Below are 15,796 nucleotides of genomic sequence, written 5' to 3' on the forward strand. Positions count from 1 at the left end.
TGATGTGAGATCTGGACCATTAAGAAAGATGGAGAATTGCTGCTTTCGAACTGTGGTGCTGGAGAAGACTCTTGAGAGTAACTAGGACTGCAAGGAGATCAAACCAGTCAATCCTAAAGAAATCATTCCTGAATATACATTGGAAGGACTGATGCTGAAACTGAAGCTCCAGTATTTTGGCCACATGATGCAAATAACTGATTCATTGGAGAAGACCCTGATGCTGGGAATGATGGAAGGCAGGAAGAGAAGGGGATACCAGAGGATGAGATGGTTGGATGGCATTACTGACTTGATGGACATGAGTCTGAATAAGCTTCAGGAGTTGGTGATGGACTGGGAATCCTGGGATGTTGCAGTCCATGGGGTCCCAGAGTTGGACACGACTGAGTGACTGATCTGAACTGAACTTAACTTCATGCATTAGGACAAGTGAAGATTCAAGAAACTGATAATGACTAGTGTTAGCAGGTCATAGAAAACCAATTATTCTTACATCTTGGTTGCTGTAAATATAAATAATACTTTTTGAGGAAAGAACATTAATAATATGGACTAAAAGCAAAAATACACATTGTTCAATCTAGTAATTTCATTTCCAGGAATTAATCCTACGGGAATATTAACACAGGTACTCAGATAGCTTTACTGCTATTCTGTTTGTAACATAAAAAACGGGAAACAACATAAATGTTGATACAGAGGGTACTGACTACATTTAATAGAAACTTTGCACAATGGCATTCAGTTCAGTTCAGTCGCTCAGTTGTGTCCGACTCTTTGCGACCCCATGAATCACAGCACGCCAAGCCTCCCTGTCCAACACCAACTCCCGGAGTTCACTCAGATTCACGTCCATCGAATCAATGATGTCATCCAGCCATCTCATCCTCTGTCGTTCCCTTCTCCTCCTGCCCCCAATCCCTCCCAGCATCAGAGTCTTTTCTAATGGCATTACATAGCAGTAAAAGAAAATAAGATAGGTCTTATACACTGAGGGAAAACTTTGCATGAAATAAAACATTAATAAAATATGCTTATAGATTAATATTGTTATTAAAAAGTTATATATATGTATGTATTTTATGTTTATAGTATTCTACTGCTCACTTTAGGTCTATACACATAAAAAGAAAATTCCAGAAAGATCTATTTACTGTGATTACCCCTTAGTGGTGAGATTGCAATAATATTTTGGCTCTTAAGATTTCTAAATCACTTGAAATTTTCATGGGTCAGTTTAAAAAGATAGAAATATGAGAATGGAAAGAACACAATAGGTTATATATATATATATATATAAAGTTACTGATGAGAAAGTTATTCATGAGCATGCTGGGCTGGATGAAGCACAGGATGGAATCAAGACTGCTGTGACAATTATCAATAACCTCAGATATGCAAATGACATTACCCTTATGGCAGAAAGTGAATAGGAACTAAAGAACCTCTTGATGAAGGTGAAAGAGGAGAGTGAAAAAGCTCGCTTAAAAGTCAACATTCAAAAAATGAAGATCATGGCTTCCAGTCCCATTACTGTATGGCAAATAGATGGGGAAACAATGGAAACAGTGACAGACTTTATTTTCTTGAGCTCCAAAATCACTGCAGATGGTAACTGTAGCTATGAAATTAAAAGGTGCTTGCTTCTTGAAATAAAAGCTATGGCAAACCTAGGCAACATATTAAAAAGCAGAGACATCACTTTGCCGACAAATGTCCATATAGTCAAAGCTATGATTTTTCCAGTAGTCATATATGGATATGAGATTTGGACATAAAGAAGGCTGAATGCTGAAAAATTGATGCTTTTGAACTATAGTGTTGGAGAAGATCCTTGAGAGTCCCTTGGACAGTGTGGAGATCAAATCAGTCCCTCCTAAAAGAAATCAGTCCTGAATATTAATTGGAAGTACTGATGCTGAAGCCGAAGTTCCAATATTTTGGCCACCATGATGGGAACGATTAGAAATGAAAGGCAGGAGGAGAAGCAGATGACAGAGGATGAGATGGTTGGATGGCATCACTGACTCACTGGCTGTTAGTTTGAGCGAGCTCTGGGAGATGGTGAAGGATAGGGAAGCCTGGTGTGCTGCAGTCCATGGGGTTGCAAAGAGACTGAGTGATTGAACAGCAGCAACAATGAGAAATTGCTTTTTTAAAAATAAGGATATAAGCAAAAATAAGCAAACAATGGTTATAGTTTAGGTGTAATTTTTGCTGGAGAAGTATAATGGCTTGTTCAAAGAAAAGTATTACATCACAATTTTTTACCTTTCCTTTCTAAGATAACATTGAACTTTTTATTTATGACTCTAGTAGTTTTATCAAATTGGAGGCAAGTAAGGACACTATGAAGACGGCAGCAATTTTGACTTAGGTCAATGATCTTTAAGACATTCCTCATTACGTTTATTGGAATCCAAAAACATGTAAGGGAAAACCTGAAATGAACTCTCTGACCACTGGTCATCAAATAACATTCCTATAAAGACTATGTAGGTTGGCCAAATAATGAAGCATCCAATGTTTGTGCCGCATATAAAGACTCATTTATTCATTTTAAAATCTGGTGGTAGTCATTCATTTTTACACTTGGTGGCATTTTGCTGCTGCTGCTGCTGCTAGGTCACTTCAGGCATGTCCAACTCTGTGTGACCACATAGACGGCAGCCCACCAGGCTCCCCCGTCCCTGGGATTCTCCAGGCAAGAACACTGAAGTGGGTTGCCATTTCCTTCTCCAATGCATGAAAGTGAAAAGTGAAAGTGAAGTCACTCAGTCAAGTCCGACTCTTAGCTACCCCATGGACTGCAGCCTACCAGGCTCCTCCGTCCATGGGATTTTCTTGACAAGAGTACTGGAGTGGGTTGCCATTGTCTTCTCCAGGTGGCATTTTATTCACTGGGTAAATGGAAATTGTTAAAGAAGTAACTTTGAGGGAAACATCTTTCTATTCAAATTAGGAGTTAGCTAACCACTGTCACACAGAGTGATGGTTATCTTATATATACTATACTAATCAGGACACTTTAATGTGAGTGGAAGGCAAAACTGACTTTAGGATCTGATGCCCTGAATACTTTGTGGTTAGGCAAATTGTCTTAACTACAAATCTTTAGTTTCTCCATATATAAAATGAAAACAATAGTGATGCCTGTTTCTTACAGTTGTGTAAGAATATAAGTAATTAATATAGACCCTTGGCATATAATCACTAGCTAATTATATTATCAAGGAGAAATGAGTTTCAAGAACAGGGGATAATCAGCTATGTCAAGTTATGTAAATTATTAAAAGACTGTGACTAAGGAACAATGGAATTTACTAATCTGTAAATCACTGATGACCTTCAAGAACACTGTTGTAGTAGTGGTGATTGTTAAAGGAAAAGGCAAGTCATGATAAAAATAGGAGTTGATGTGGAATGTGTAGAGCTTTTGATAGTTAAGAGAAGAAATAAAAATAATATGATAATAGTTTAATAGGCAGAATACCAAACCAAGCATTTTCCCAGCTAGGACACATTGATTATTTTCTATGATGAGGAAGAAGTTATTGGAGATGAAGTTTATGGAAAAGTTCTTGGTTAGTTTTAAAAATAAAATCCAACTGGCTTTTGAAATGAAGAAGATAAGGAATGGAGTACTGTTTATCTAATCTATGTATAACTCCTTTAGGGCTGTGGGCTGTTGTGTGTGTGTGTGTGTGTGTGTGTGTGAGTGGACTGAAATTCATCGATAATCTATTCAAAAATTTAGACTGTCTCTCTGTTTACACACACATACATGCAAATACACATGCCACACTCAAGAACACACAATTGTGCATACAATTAGGAGAATCCATTAATCCCTTTAATCCATTCATGAACCAATTTTTTCTCCAAATGGTCCACAGATTCCCAACAAAGTTACCCTCTTGTAGGACTTAGAAATAGTTTAGACAAATATGCATTTAGATTTGTGTATAAATTAAAATTAACAATTAAGTTAGAGGTCAAAAATTCCTATGAAATATAAATAAAATATATTTATTCAAAACACAAATTACTTTTCAAAATATAAACAGGAAATATAAACTTGAAATTTTTCCACTGATTCAGAAATAAATGTTCTCTGTGACATAGAAAAAGTAATATAGCTAAATTTAATTGAGTTACAATTATAGGCTAAATATTTTCCATGCACTTTTCTAATATTCATAAAATATATGGGTCTTTTGTTAATAAATGAAGAAACTGAGGCTCAAAAGTGCAAGTAACTGGCCCACTATCAGGCTGCAAATCCAAGCCCATTTGGATCAAAAGTCCAGAAAAGATTATCCCTATCACTAATTATAAGAATATTCTAGGCCGCTATACACAAAGAGTATGCATTAATAGAATCTATGTGGGATTAATAAAGGCTGCTTTTTTTTTTTTTAGTCAAAATAAAAAAAGAACACTAAAGAAAAAAAAGTAAAAGACTGAGGTTAAGAATCAATTACCCTTGCAACTTGTTATAAAAATTCATCAATCAAAGACATGATTGATCACTATTTACTTGAAATTCTTCCCATCTCTTGGCTATCGTGAATTATTCCTACCTCACTTTCCTCTGAACTCTGACCCATTTCCTTCAGTTTCCTTTTCTCTCCTTGTCCCTGAAATACTGGTATTTCTTCGGATTTTGTCCTCAGCATTCTTTTCACTGATTTTGCTCTCTCTGGATGATATCATCCACATCCATGGTTTCATTCATTATTCAGTGTCTCTCTTCAGTTCAGACTGAGCCCAAGAGCTCCAGATATATATGACCAGAACTCTTTTGCATTTAAATGTCTTTTAAATGCCTCCTTATCTGTACATCCACACTAAAGTCACCTTCCTCATTCAAATCTGCTCCTTCTTTGGTGTGCGCCTTCCTAGTATGGTTTTGATAATTTGTCAAAACTAAAAATTGAAGAAATCATATTTAATTCTTACCATACTTCTTTTCTTTCTTTTATATTCTTTGCAGCCAAAGATGGAGAAGCTCTATACAGTCAACAAAAACAAGACCAGGAGCTGACTGTGGATCAGATCATGAACTCCTTATTACCAAATTCAGACTCAAATTGGAGAAAATAGGGAAAACCGCTAGACCATTCAGGTATGACCTCAATCAAATCGCTTATGATTATACAGTGGAGGTGAGAAATAGATGTAAGGGCCTAGATCTGATAGATAGAGTGCCTGATGAACTATGGAATGAGGTTCCTGACATTGTACAGGAGACAGGGATTAAGACCATCCCCATGGAAAAGACATGCAAAAAAGCAAAATGGCTGTCTGGGGAGGCCTTACAAATAGCTGTGAAAAGAAGAGAGGTGAAAAGCAAAGGAGAAAAGGAAAGATATAAGCATCTGAATGCAGAGTTCCAAAGAATAGCAACAAGAGATAAGAAAGCCTTCTTCAGCGATCAATGCAAAGAAATAGAGGAAAAGAACAGACTGGGAAAGACTAGAGATCTCTTCAAGAAAATTAGAGATACCAATGGATTATTTCATGCTAAGATGGGCTTGATAAAGGACAGAAATGGTATGGACCTAACAGAAGCAGAAGATATTAATAAGAGGTGGCAAGAATACACGGCAGAACTGTACAAAAAAGATCTTCACGACCCAGATAATCATGATGATGTGATCACTAATCTAGACCCAGACATCCTGGAATGTGAAGTCAAGTGGGCCTTAGAAAGCATCACTATGAACAAAGCTAGTGGAGGTGATGGAATTCCAGTTGAGCTCTTTCCAATCCTGAAAGATCATGCTGTGAAAGTGCTGCACTCAATATGCCAGTAAATTTGGAAAACTCAGCAGTGGCCACAGGACTGGAAAAGGTCAGTTTTCATTCCAATTCCAAAGAAAGGCAATGCAAAAGAATGCTCAAACTACTGCATAATTGCACTCATCTCACATGCTGGTTAAGTTATGCTCAAAATTTTCCAAGCCAGGCTTTAGCAATACATGAACCGTGAACTCCCTGATGTTCAAGCTGGTTTTAGAAAAGGCAGAGGAACCAGAGATCAAATTGCCAACATCCACTGGATCATCGAAAAAGCAAGAGAGTTCCAGAAAAACCTCTATTTCTGCTTTATTGACTATGCCAAAGCCTTTGACTGTGTGGATCACAATAAACTGTGGAAAATTCTGAGAGAGATGGGAATACCAGACCACCTGACCTGCCTCTTGAGAAATCTGTATGCAGGTCAGGAAGCAACAGTTAGAACAGGACATAGAACAACAGACTGGTTCCAAATAGGAAAAAGAGTATGTCAAGGCTGTATATTGTCACCCTGCTTATTTAACTTCTATGGAGAGTACATCATGAGAAACACTGGACTGGAAGAAACACAGGCTGGAATCAAGATTGCCAGGAGAAATATCAATAACCTCAGACATGCAGATGACACCACCCTTATGGCAGAAAGTGAAGAGGAACTAAAAAGCCTCTTGATGAAAGTGAAAGAGGAGAGTGGAAAAGTTGGCTTAAAGCTCAACATTTAGAAAAAGAAGATCATGGCATCCGGTCCCATCACTTCATGGGAAATAGATGGGGAAACAGCAGAAACAGCGTCAGACTTTATTTTGGGGGGCTCCAAAATCACTGCAGGAGGTGACAGCAGCCATGAAATTAAAAGACACTTACTCCTTGGAAGAAAAGTTATGACCAACCTAAATAGTATATTCAAAAGCAGATACGTTACTTTGCCGACTAAGGTCCATCTAGTCAAGGCTATGGTTTTTTTCTGTGGTCATGTATGGATGTGAGAGTTGGACTGTGAAGAAGGCTGAGTGCCGAAGAATTGATGTTTTTGAACTGTGGTGTTGGAGAAGACTCTTGAGGGTCCATTGGACTGCAAGGAGATCCAACCAGTCCATTCTGAAGGACATCAACCCTGGGATTTCTTTGGAAGGAATGATGCTAAAGCTGAAGCTCCGGTACTTTGGCCACCTCATGTGAAGAGTTGACTCATTGGAAAAGACTCTGATGCTGGGAGGGATTGGGGGCAGGAGGAGAAGGGGACGACCGAGGATGAGATGGGTGGATGGCATCACGGATTCGATGGACGTAAGTCTGAGTGAACTCCAGGAGATGGTGATGGACAGGGAGGCCTGGCGTGCTGCAATTCATGTGGTCGCAAAGAGTCGGACACGACTGAGTGACTGAACTGAACTGAACTGAACTGATGCTTCTTTTCAGCAGCCTACACAGACATCCAATCCATCACTATGTTCTGTCAACAGTTCTGTATTTGTCTATTTACTTTGCTCTTGTCTCAGAGCTTCCACTTTTATTTAAGAACTTACTATCCTAAGTTGAATTACTTCAAGACAACTATTTTTTTCTTCCCATTTTGCCCCCTTCTAGTACATTTTCCTTCTTGAAATAATCCTGTTATTTATAAAACATAAATCTGATTCAGCCACTGTTGTGTTAAATTATTTATGGGCCCCCCCTTTTATTCAAAAGAGTTTCCTTACAAGAGCTACTAGTCCCTGTGTGGATCTACAAAGCTCGCCCCTTAGCACACCTCTCCTTCCCCTCACACCCAGTACTACAGTCAGACTAAACCACATTCAGTGGTTCAATCACATCTGGCCTCACCATCCTTTGATGCCTTGTCATGTGCTCCTACTGTGGCGAGGGGTGCCTTCCTTCCTGTCAATATCTCAAATAACTAGCACCATAAAACTCAGATCAGGTAATAACTCCCATAGGGCAGCATGACAAGTTTGAGGTTCCTTCCTGTGTTACTCTGTTACAGCACTCTATTTCTCTGTCATAATACTTTGTTTTACTGAACTGTGATAATTGGCTTGTATGTGTTTCCTACTGCTCCTTGACGGCAACAACTACTCATAATTTTCAGTATCCTCATTTCTGGGCTACCCAGGTAGCTCAGTGGTAAAGAATTTGCCTTCAGTGCAGGAGACACGTGTTGGATCTTTGGGTTAGGACAATCCCTGGAGAAGGAAATGGCAACCTACTCCAGTATTCTTGCCTGGGAAATTCCATGGACAGAGTAGCCTGGTGGGCTATAGTCCACGGGGTTGTAAAAGAGTCAGATATGATTTAGCGACTAAATATCAATCTTCATTTCTAGTAGAGTGTCTTAAATACAGTTGTCCTTGATAAACATGTTTAATGAATAAGTGACTATGTTTATTACCTAATCTAGTGAGTGAATGGGCAGATTCATTACAAAATATAACTTTGGTCTTTGCTGCATCACTCACTGTCATCTGATTAATTAATAAGTTGCCCAGAAATGTCTTGCCCTGTTTTCTTAAAAATATTACAATAAAATTAGAAAAAAAAGACAGTTATTTTATTTCTTGATTCAAGTAATCTCAGTACAGATGTACTTTTCACATCCATGGTCTCCTGCTTAAAGTGCTAGGATAGTGACTAGAACAACTGGGTTCAAATCTAAACTCTGTGACTTTTTAGCTACATGGTCTTTGGCAAATCAAACGATTTCTTTGAGCCAAATCTGGCTTACCTAAAAAATAATGACTAACTTCTCAGACAGGCTCACTCCAAGATTAGCTGAGGTCAAATAAAATCATGTACACAAAAACAGTATAAAACCTGTGTTATAATAAAATGGAAGGTATATGGAATTTATTTCTCATTTTAAATTCCTGAACACTAGTAAAATTCTGTTATTAAGATATATACATAATTCCTAAAGTCAGAAAGTACAAATTGTTCCTCTTTGAGAAATAAAACCTCTTTGGAGAATTCATAAGAAAAAAGTAAAGATAATTTTTTCAAATGGCTTTAAGGAAGTTTAATCCTGTGACAATTCTGAAATACATCAATGCAATTGTGCATCATTTAAGAAAGGTCCAAGGCACAGGAATATGACTCATCTTTGTCATCAATGTCATGATGGAAAATTAAGATAAAAGGGGAAAATAATATTATAAAACTAAGTAATTATTTCAAATCAACAAAGAATCTTGCTACCAACTCAAAATAAGGAAAGAATTCCAGTAACTCATTTTCCTAAAAATAATCAAAAGTCAAACAATATTCAATTGTAATATATTTCTTATAACAAGGTCAAAATATCAGAGTTTTTATTTTAGCATTTTAAAAATATTATATCAGTCCAATATATACTTTTAGAATGCCTTTTTAGGGTTTCATGTTCCTGAAAAGAAAGATATATAATATTTAAATATTGTTAAAGCCACAAGACCTTATTATTCAGCACCCTTAAATTTAACATGTTTTAATTCAGTCCGTAGTATATAAGCAAAAATGTCTGTGGACCCTACTGGATATACTGTCACATTTAAAACATATTTAGATTAACTAAACAAGTCTTTTTTACACACTAACCTACTTTTACAAGTAGCACTCAACTTGGATATTTAGGATTGGTAAACAAACCCTTCACAAATAGAGTTAATATTTAAGTTAAAAAAGAACAACTTTTTCATCATTACTAAGGTATAATATGCATTCCATTCTTGATTTACAACTTTCTAATCCGTCATGTTGCAAACCACTGAATAGACAGATTTTAGACAGAAAAGGTGAGTAAGATAAACAAATCATTAAAAAAAATAAATAAAAGATAACAAAAATATTAACCAGTTAGTCTTTCCTATCCAAGTTTAAAAAGTTGGAAATATTCAGCAAAAATTATATTTCACCTAAGTGACAATACATAACTACTTAATGTATCTTATTATGTATTTTCCACTACCCATTTGAAATTAAAAGAATCATTTGAGAAACTGAACATCTCTGTGTTTTATTGTAAAGAGGCTACCTCTTTTACAGGATTTCAAACATAACTGAGTTCAAGTGATAATTGCAATATCTAATTTTGTTTTATCTTTTAGAAAACTTGATGATAGACTACATCAGTACTTTGGTCATTATTACTTTGGCCAAATTTAAGATATATCATCCTCCAAAACAAAAACATCTTTATTAATTAACTGTTAGAAAAATATAAGAACACAGCCTCATTTTAGGTTGTCTTAAATGTTTTGCAGAGAACATACTCTATTTAACTAGCATGTTTGCTTGTGAAGATAGCTATTTGGAGTCAAATGCATAATATTTTGTTAAAGAAAACTGTCCACATCAAATTATTTTTTAAATATCTATTTTGCCAAAGCCCATACTTTGAATAGATTACAGCAAATAAATGTATATCTTTAATTACATTTTGAAATTTGACTACTTGGGCCACCTATTACACCTACACTTTGTTATTTAAATATGCCATAATTCTATATTATCTGTATTTCTTGTAGTTTCAGTTTTATACTAGGCAAAGTATGATTTTTCAACAATGGGAATAGTTTAAAAAGAGAACAGCATTTTAATTTAATCTTACACAAATGCTGTTTTTTTTTTTTTAAAGTTACAAACCAAAATAAACCTGATTCTCCTTCAGAAATTTGAGATTTATCCGAACAGTGCAAATTTTAAGTTTATTGGGGTTTATATTTATGTAGTATGTCAACTCCATACGCAGAATGTTTACATTGTCCAAAATATTCTTTAAACTTTAATTTTGAGACAGAAGAATCAACCTTAAATTACATTTATCCAGTAGATGACCAATAATACTCTTTATTCCTTAGTCTGCTATTTTTAGTTTTTAAGTGTATATTTCATAAAATAAATATATCCTATACAGTGGTTCTCATTCACAAAGATACTAGATTACTCAGTTTTACAAGGATTCACTTTAGGAAAATCATATTTAAAATAAACCTAGTTGAACACATATTGTACATTTATATTTAATTCAGCATGAAAAATTTTAAAATCTAGTCTGTATTGCTATGAGGAATAAATTCATGTTAATTCTCTAGAACACTATTTTTACCTTTTGTACCCAAAGGCATAGAGCTTGATACATGAGGTTGCCTCATACTTATTGCTTATGTTTCACCTTTGATTAGACTGGAAAATCACGTGCATACAGGCTCTTGGTCAGTTCACTTAACAAACACCAATCACCTGACCCATACCCTCTGATCAAAAACATGATACCACTAACATTACATTACACTTGGAATCAAAGTAAGCAGACTTTGTTTTCTTAGCTTCAATTTTCTCAATTCTAACACGTTAAAGAATAGCATACTACCTATATTTTATACCTGTTTCTACTTTTTCATGCTGTGTACAGTTTCTTATTAATTTTTTTTATGTTTACAGGTTATTTGCCACTTTCGTTTTATTCTATATAACATTTTTATCACATAAATAATATGATATTAAAATTAACCTGAATGAGATTAACAAACTATGTGGAAGGAGAAAAGAAGGAATTATCACTGTAGTTTATAAAGCTGGAAGCCAGAATACAAACTTTAGAATACTTAAGAACCTAATCTGGAAAAATAAAACTAATATAGTTCCACTTTTATGAAAGTCTTTCAAAATTAAATAATAAAAAAATATATTTAAATAGCAATTTACTGTAGACAAATTACCTTCAGATGTATTTGAATCATAAATTATTTTTAAACTTAGTAGTGTTTTTGTTGCCAAAATCTCATGAGAGATATAAGGAAAATACTTAAATCAACAGATAGCATTCATGTACTAAGGAAAATATTTTATACCTAGAGCTAATTTGAAATGTTGACATCTCTATCAAAACTTGGAACAAAAAATAATAACAAGACATTAAAAAAATAGCTATCCATAAATTTAGCTCTAATTTATGTTCATTTCTGCTTAAAAATAATTCCCATATAATTATCTTTATAAAGAATATTTATTTTATTACTAAATAAAGCAAGTGATTTTTCAAATTAAGTAGTACTCAAAGGAACTAAAACATTCCTGCAAATGAATACAATTGCTTTAGATTAAAAAAAGAAGTCAAATGCTTTAACCTCCTTATGAAATGAAGTTCAAAAATAAAGTATTAATTAGGTGCCTAAAATTAAGGAAACATGATCATGTTATTTGTTAGATGAATTAATTGCAGATATATATAAGCTAAATGAAACAGATATCCTCCTAACACATAAAAACTCTTTGTTTTCAAATTCACTTGTTTGTTCGAAATACAGTTTCTTGTACTTAGAGTACTTTCAAAATAAAAATATACTCAGTCTGATATATTAAAAATATTATACAATGCAGACTGAATATTTTATTATTATTGTGCAAAACTTTATATAGGAACTATTCCTACACGTCTTACGTAATCTATAACAATTATCTTAACACACAAATTTTAAGGAGCTGTAAATTAGCATCTAAAAATAAGGAGGTATGGAAAACATGTATTTTCCTCGAGTGAAAATGTAACCTAAATGCTCTATTGATCATATTTTATTGATTTTTACACAGTTGCTTATATTTTTACTTTATGTTATACAGTATTTTCACAGAGGAGCTCTAAAAAACTGTTTAATCATAACATTAGATAAGATCACCAAATCTAAATTGTATTGTGGGGATAATAGATCCAGCTGGGTTAGTATGTGAATTCAGTGGATTGGAGATTAACATGATTTGCCACCAAGGTAAGACTCCATGGAGTTATATCCACAGAATATATACATTACCTGATAGCAAGAGACATTTACAACCCAGAATATAAGAGCAGGGCAGCTTCAAGTGACATCACCAGATCATCTGCAGTGTCAACCAACCTAGTGGAATATACATCCTCCACACCACCACTCCCCACTCTCTCACTGTTAGCACACCTTCCATTCCCTTTATCAGTGTAAGAGAGCATGTGTCTTGTATGCTCACTCAAGTGAAAAGCAAATACAAACCAAAGGAAAATAAATAAAAAACAAGATTGAGTACAATTTTCACTAACTTGACATGCAGGTTGTAGGACTAATACTGAAATGTTAAAGGAGAAAGTAATTTCAAGAAAAAGGAAAGAAGAAAGAAAGGAAGAAAGGGAGGGAGGGAGGAGGAGGGAAGGAGAGATGAAGGGAGGGAAGGAGGAAGGAAGAGAAGGAAAGACCAGCCAAATATCCTGGAGACTAAATCTTGCTGTAACTCTGATTTCCTCTCTAACCAGCAAACTGTGGAGAGCTTGAATGTCTTTCTGAAATATAATAACAGTAATAATACAGAGAAAAGGGCCTCTATTGCCCTGACTTAATTCTTTTCTCATTTATCTTCAACTTATGTTTTACTTACAAGCATTTGTTACAGCAAAGCTGTTGGCGGTCTCGATGTTGTCCACATGAGGTACCAAATTAAAAGGAGCTTCTGACGCATTGGGGCTGGTGTTATGAAGAAAAATTGCTAATCGAAAAGCAGTGTACTCCTGATCTGTGTTTCGGATGAAGAGACCACCTAGCAAAAACAGCAGAAAAAGCCCGTTCAGTGTTTCCTCTTGTAACTATTATTACACCCGCACTAAGCACTGTCAAATCCACGGCCATTCACCAATACACACATTAAGGAGCTAGCCCTGCCACATCTTGGGAGACTGCCCTTTGTCTCTAAAGAGTATGTTTAGCATTTCAGTCTTTAGGACAGCTCAGCTTTTTACTGTCCCAATTTGTCATGATCACAGTGGCCTCTGAGACAGACCATTTAGTGTGTTTTGCCTTCTCTCCTTGCCCTCCCTATGATTCCCAGCACACTGCTACAGAAGCCAGTTCCAGGCATTTCTAAGATGCATGCAGATGAGCAGAAAAGACAATTCGCATTAAAATAGAGAAATGAAGGTTTGTGATGACATGCAGGTGAGAGGGAAATCAAAGGGAGACGTGAACTTTGTTTTTATGCAGTTCCTGGACCCAGCCTAATTAGCCCCGTTTTGTGCAATGTCCATGAGAAATGATGCAGTGTGAGGCTGGGCTTAGTTGGAAGGAATTCAAGAGCTGCGTCCCATCAAAAGACAGGGGAGAATAGAAAAAAAAAAAGCCAAGGGCAGGACGGATAGGGTCCCCAGAAATAGAGTCTAGAGGAGGGATTAAGGGCAAAAAATTCAAGAGGAAAATAAAAGAAGAAAAGGTTCCAGGAAAGGGACATAATTTTGGAATCGGTTAACTGGTAGCAAGCAAAGGCAAGTAGGTCAGGGTGTAAATGTCTTCTTTCCTTTTCTTTCTTTTTTCTTTTTTTTTACCTAAGCAATGTCTTCTTGTAATAGCAAAAGCTGTTGCCTATAGCACGGGAAGAAGAGTGGATGGGTTTTGCTTTGTTTAAGCAAACTCTACATCCCTTCACACTCCAGAGAAAGAAATGAAAGGAGATATTAGATAAAATGCAATCAAACCCCACGGAGATTTTATCCCAACTTATTGCAATCCTACTTCAGCGACATGAGACAAATAGGAGTATAGACTGAGGATGGATGGAATGTAGATTGAGAACCGCTCTGTGCTGTTTCGACTGAACCAGCACCAAAGAGGCAGTCTTTATAAAGGGAAGAAAAGACGAGAGAAGAGCAGAAAGGAGACGCCGAATGTTCCCTTAAATTGCTTATCAGCAACTCATTTAACTCACTTTCGGTATCTGCTACAGCCACCCACATGCGTACCCCAGTGAATCAGAGCTTACCTATTTGCACGCTGCTCGGAAAGGCTCCCATGGCGAGTCCCCAAAATCCAGAAAATAACAAGACAATTTGTCTGCAAGTAATCCTCATCTTCTTTTCTCCTCTCCCTGGCGCGCGCTCTTTCTCTCGTACTCTTCCTAAAGACCGTTCAGAGAGGCATTGAGGACTACGGCGATAAAATTAAAAACAAACAAACAAACAAAAAAAAAAACGGAAAGAGGTTTGGACTGTTTAGGGTTATGACTTCCCTTAGCAATCCATCCCGAGCTGCCAGGTTTTTCCTGCAGTCTCCATAGCCCTGGGAGAGGTTTGCTGTCCGGCTGCAAATGTTGCCCATGCAAAAGATGGTGGTGGAGCGGCTCCTGGCTGCTCGCAGGGATGAGACATGCGCTCTCTCTGTGCCTAGCTCACACTCACGCTCGGCCCTCGCTTTCTCACCTACACACACACACACACGCGCGCGCGCGCGCGCACACACACACACACACGTACACACACTGGCGCCGCGGCCGCCGCGCGCTCCGCGGCTGGGGTCTGCCACCGGCCACCTAGAGTCCCCACCGCCCCGCGCGTCGCGCCCCCCGGCGGCCCCTCCGTGGGCGCCGAGCGCTAGCTCCACACGTCCCTCGCCCACCGCCCGGCGGTCTTCGCCCCCGGCTGCTCACCGGAGCGCCCCAGGCTCTCCAACGCTCCGCAGCCAGAGGAGACAGGTTTTTCCCTTTCACCGCTCCCGCCTCTCTCGTTCCCGCTTTGGCAGGGGGTTCCACTCTGGGGGTGGGCACCCCCAGGGTCCCTCTCTTTGTTTTCCAGGCACCCCTGTTCCGCGGCCACGTGAGGCTGGAAATCTACCCGCGGGCCAGGTCCTCAAGCCCCGACCAGGGCCCCTGGGAGCTGGTCCCTCCCGGTGCTCCAGGCACCCTGCCGCATTCTTGCAGGCTCTGGGGAGGACCGGCTGCCTCCCTCTCCAGCTCAGCCTTTCTCTCAGCCTCACCCTGTTCTGCCACTGGGCTGCGCACAGGACTCCGGTCCGCGCTGCAGCAAATGTTTCTTATCAGCAAACAGCCCAGGGAATCTGGAGGGCCTGAGAAAGGGATGGATGAGATGAGGGGTCTCAGGGAGAGCAAGGATGAGGAAAGGCGCAAAGGGCAGCCACGGGCGAGTCTGAGTCCGGGACCAGCGACGGAAGAAGTGAGGAACGTCAGGCTGGAGAAGAAACACAGGGAGGCTGAAACAGGCTAGGAAAGA

At 37.7% G+C, this 15,796-nt stretch overlaps 1 protein-coding gene across 1 annotated transcript in view; it reads right to left on the reverse strand.

Annotated features, from left to right (window-relative positions):
- Window positions 1-14,641, reverse strand: part of GRIA4 (glutamate ionotropic receptor AMPA type subunit 4) — a 660,370-nt gene extending 645,729 nt beyond the window's left edge. The window contains exons 1-2 of the mRNA XM_052652329.1: window positions 14,554-14,641; window positions 13,183-13,341 (exon numbers count right to left, since the gene is read on the reverse strand). Of these exons, the coding sequence (XP_052508289.1) occupies window positions 13,183-13,341; window positions 14,554-14,641 (247 nt within the window). The remainder of the gene's footprint in view (window positions 1-13,182; window positions 13,342-14,553) is intronic.
- Window positions 14,642-15,796: the final 1,155 nt, after the last annotated feature.

The sequence above is a fragment of the Budorcas taxicolor genome, chromosome 15 (assembly GCF_023091745.1).
Source record: "Budorcas taxicolor isolate Tak-1 chromosome 15, Takin1.1, whole genome shotgun sequence".
Classification (NCBI taxonomy): Eukaryota; Metazoa; Chordata; class Mammalia; order Artiodactyla; family Bovidae; genus Budorcas; species Budorcas taxicolor.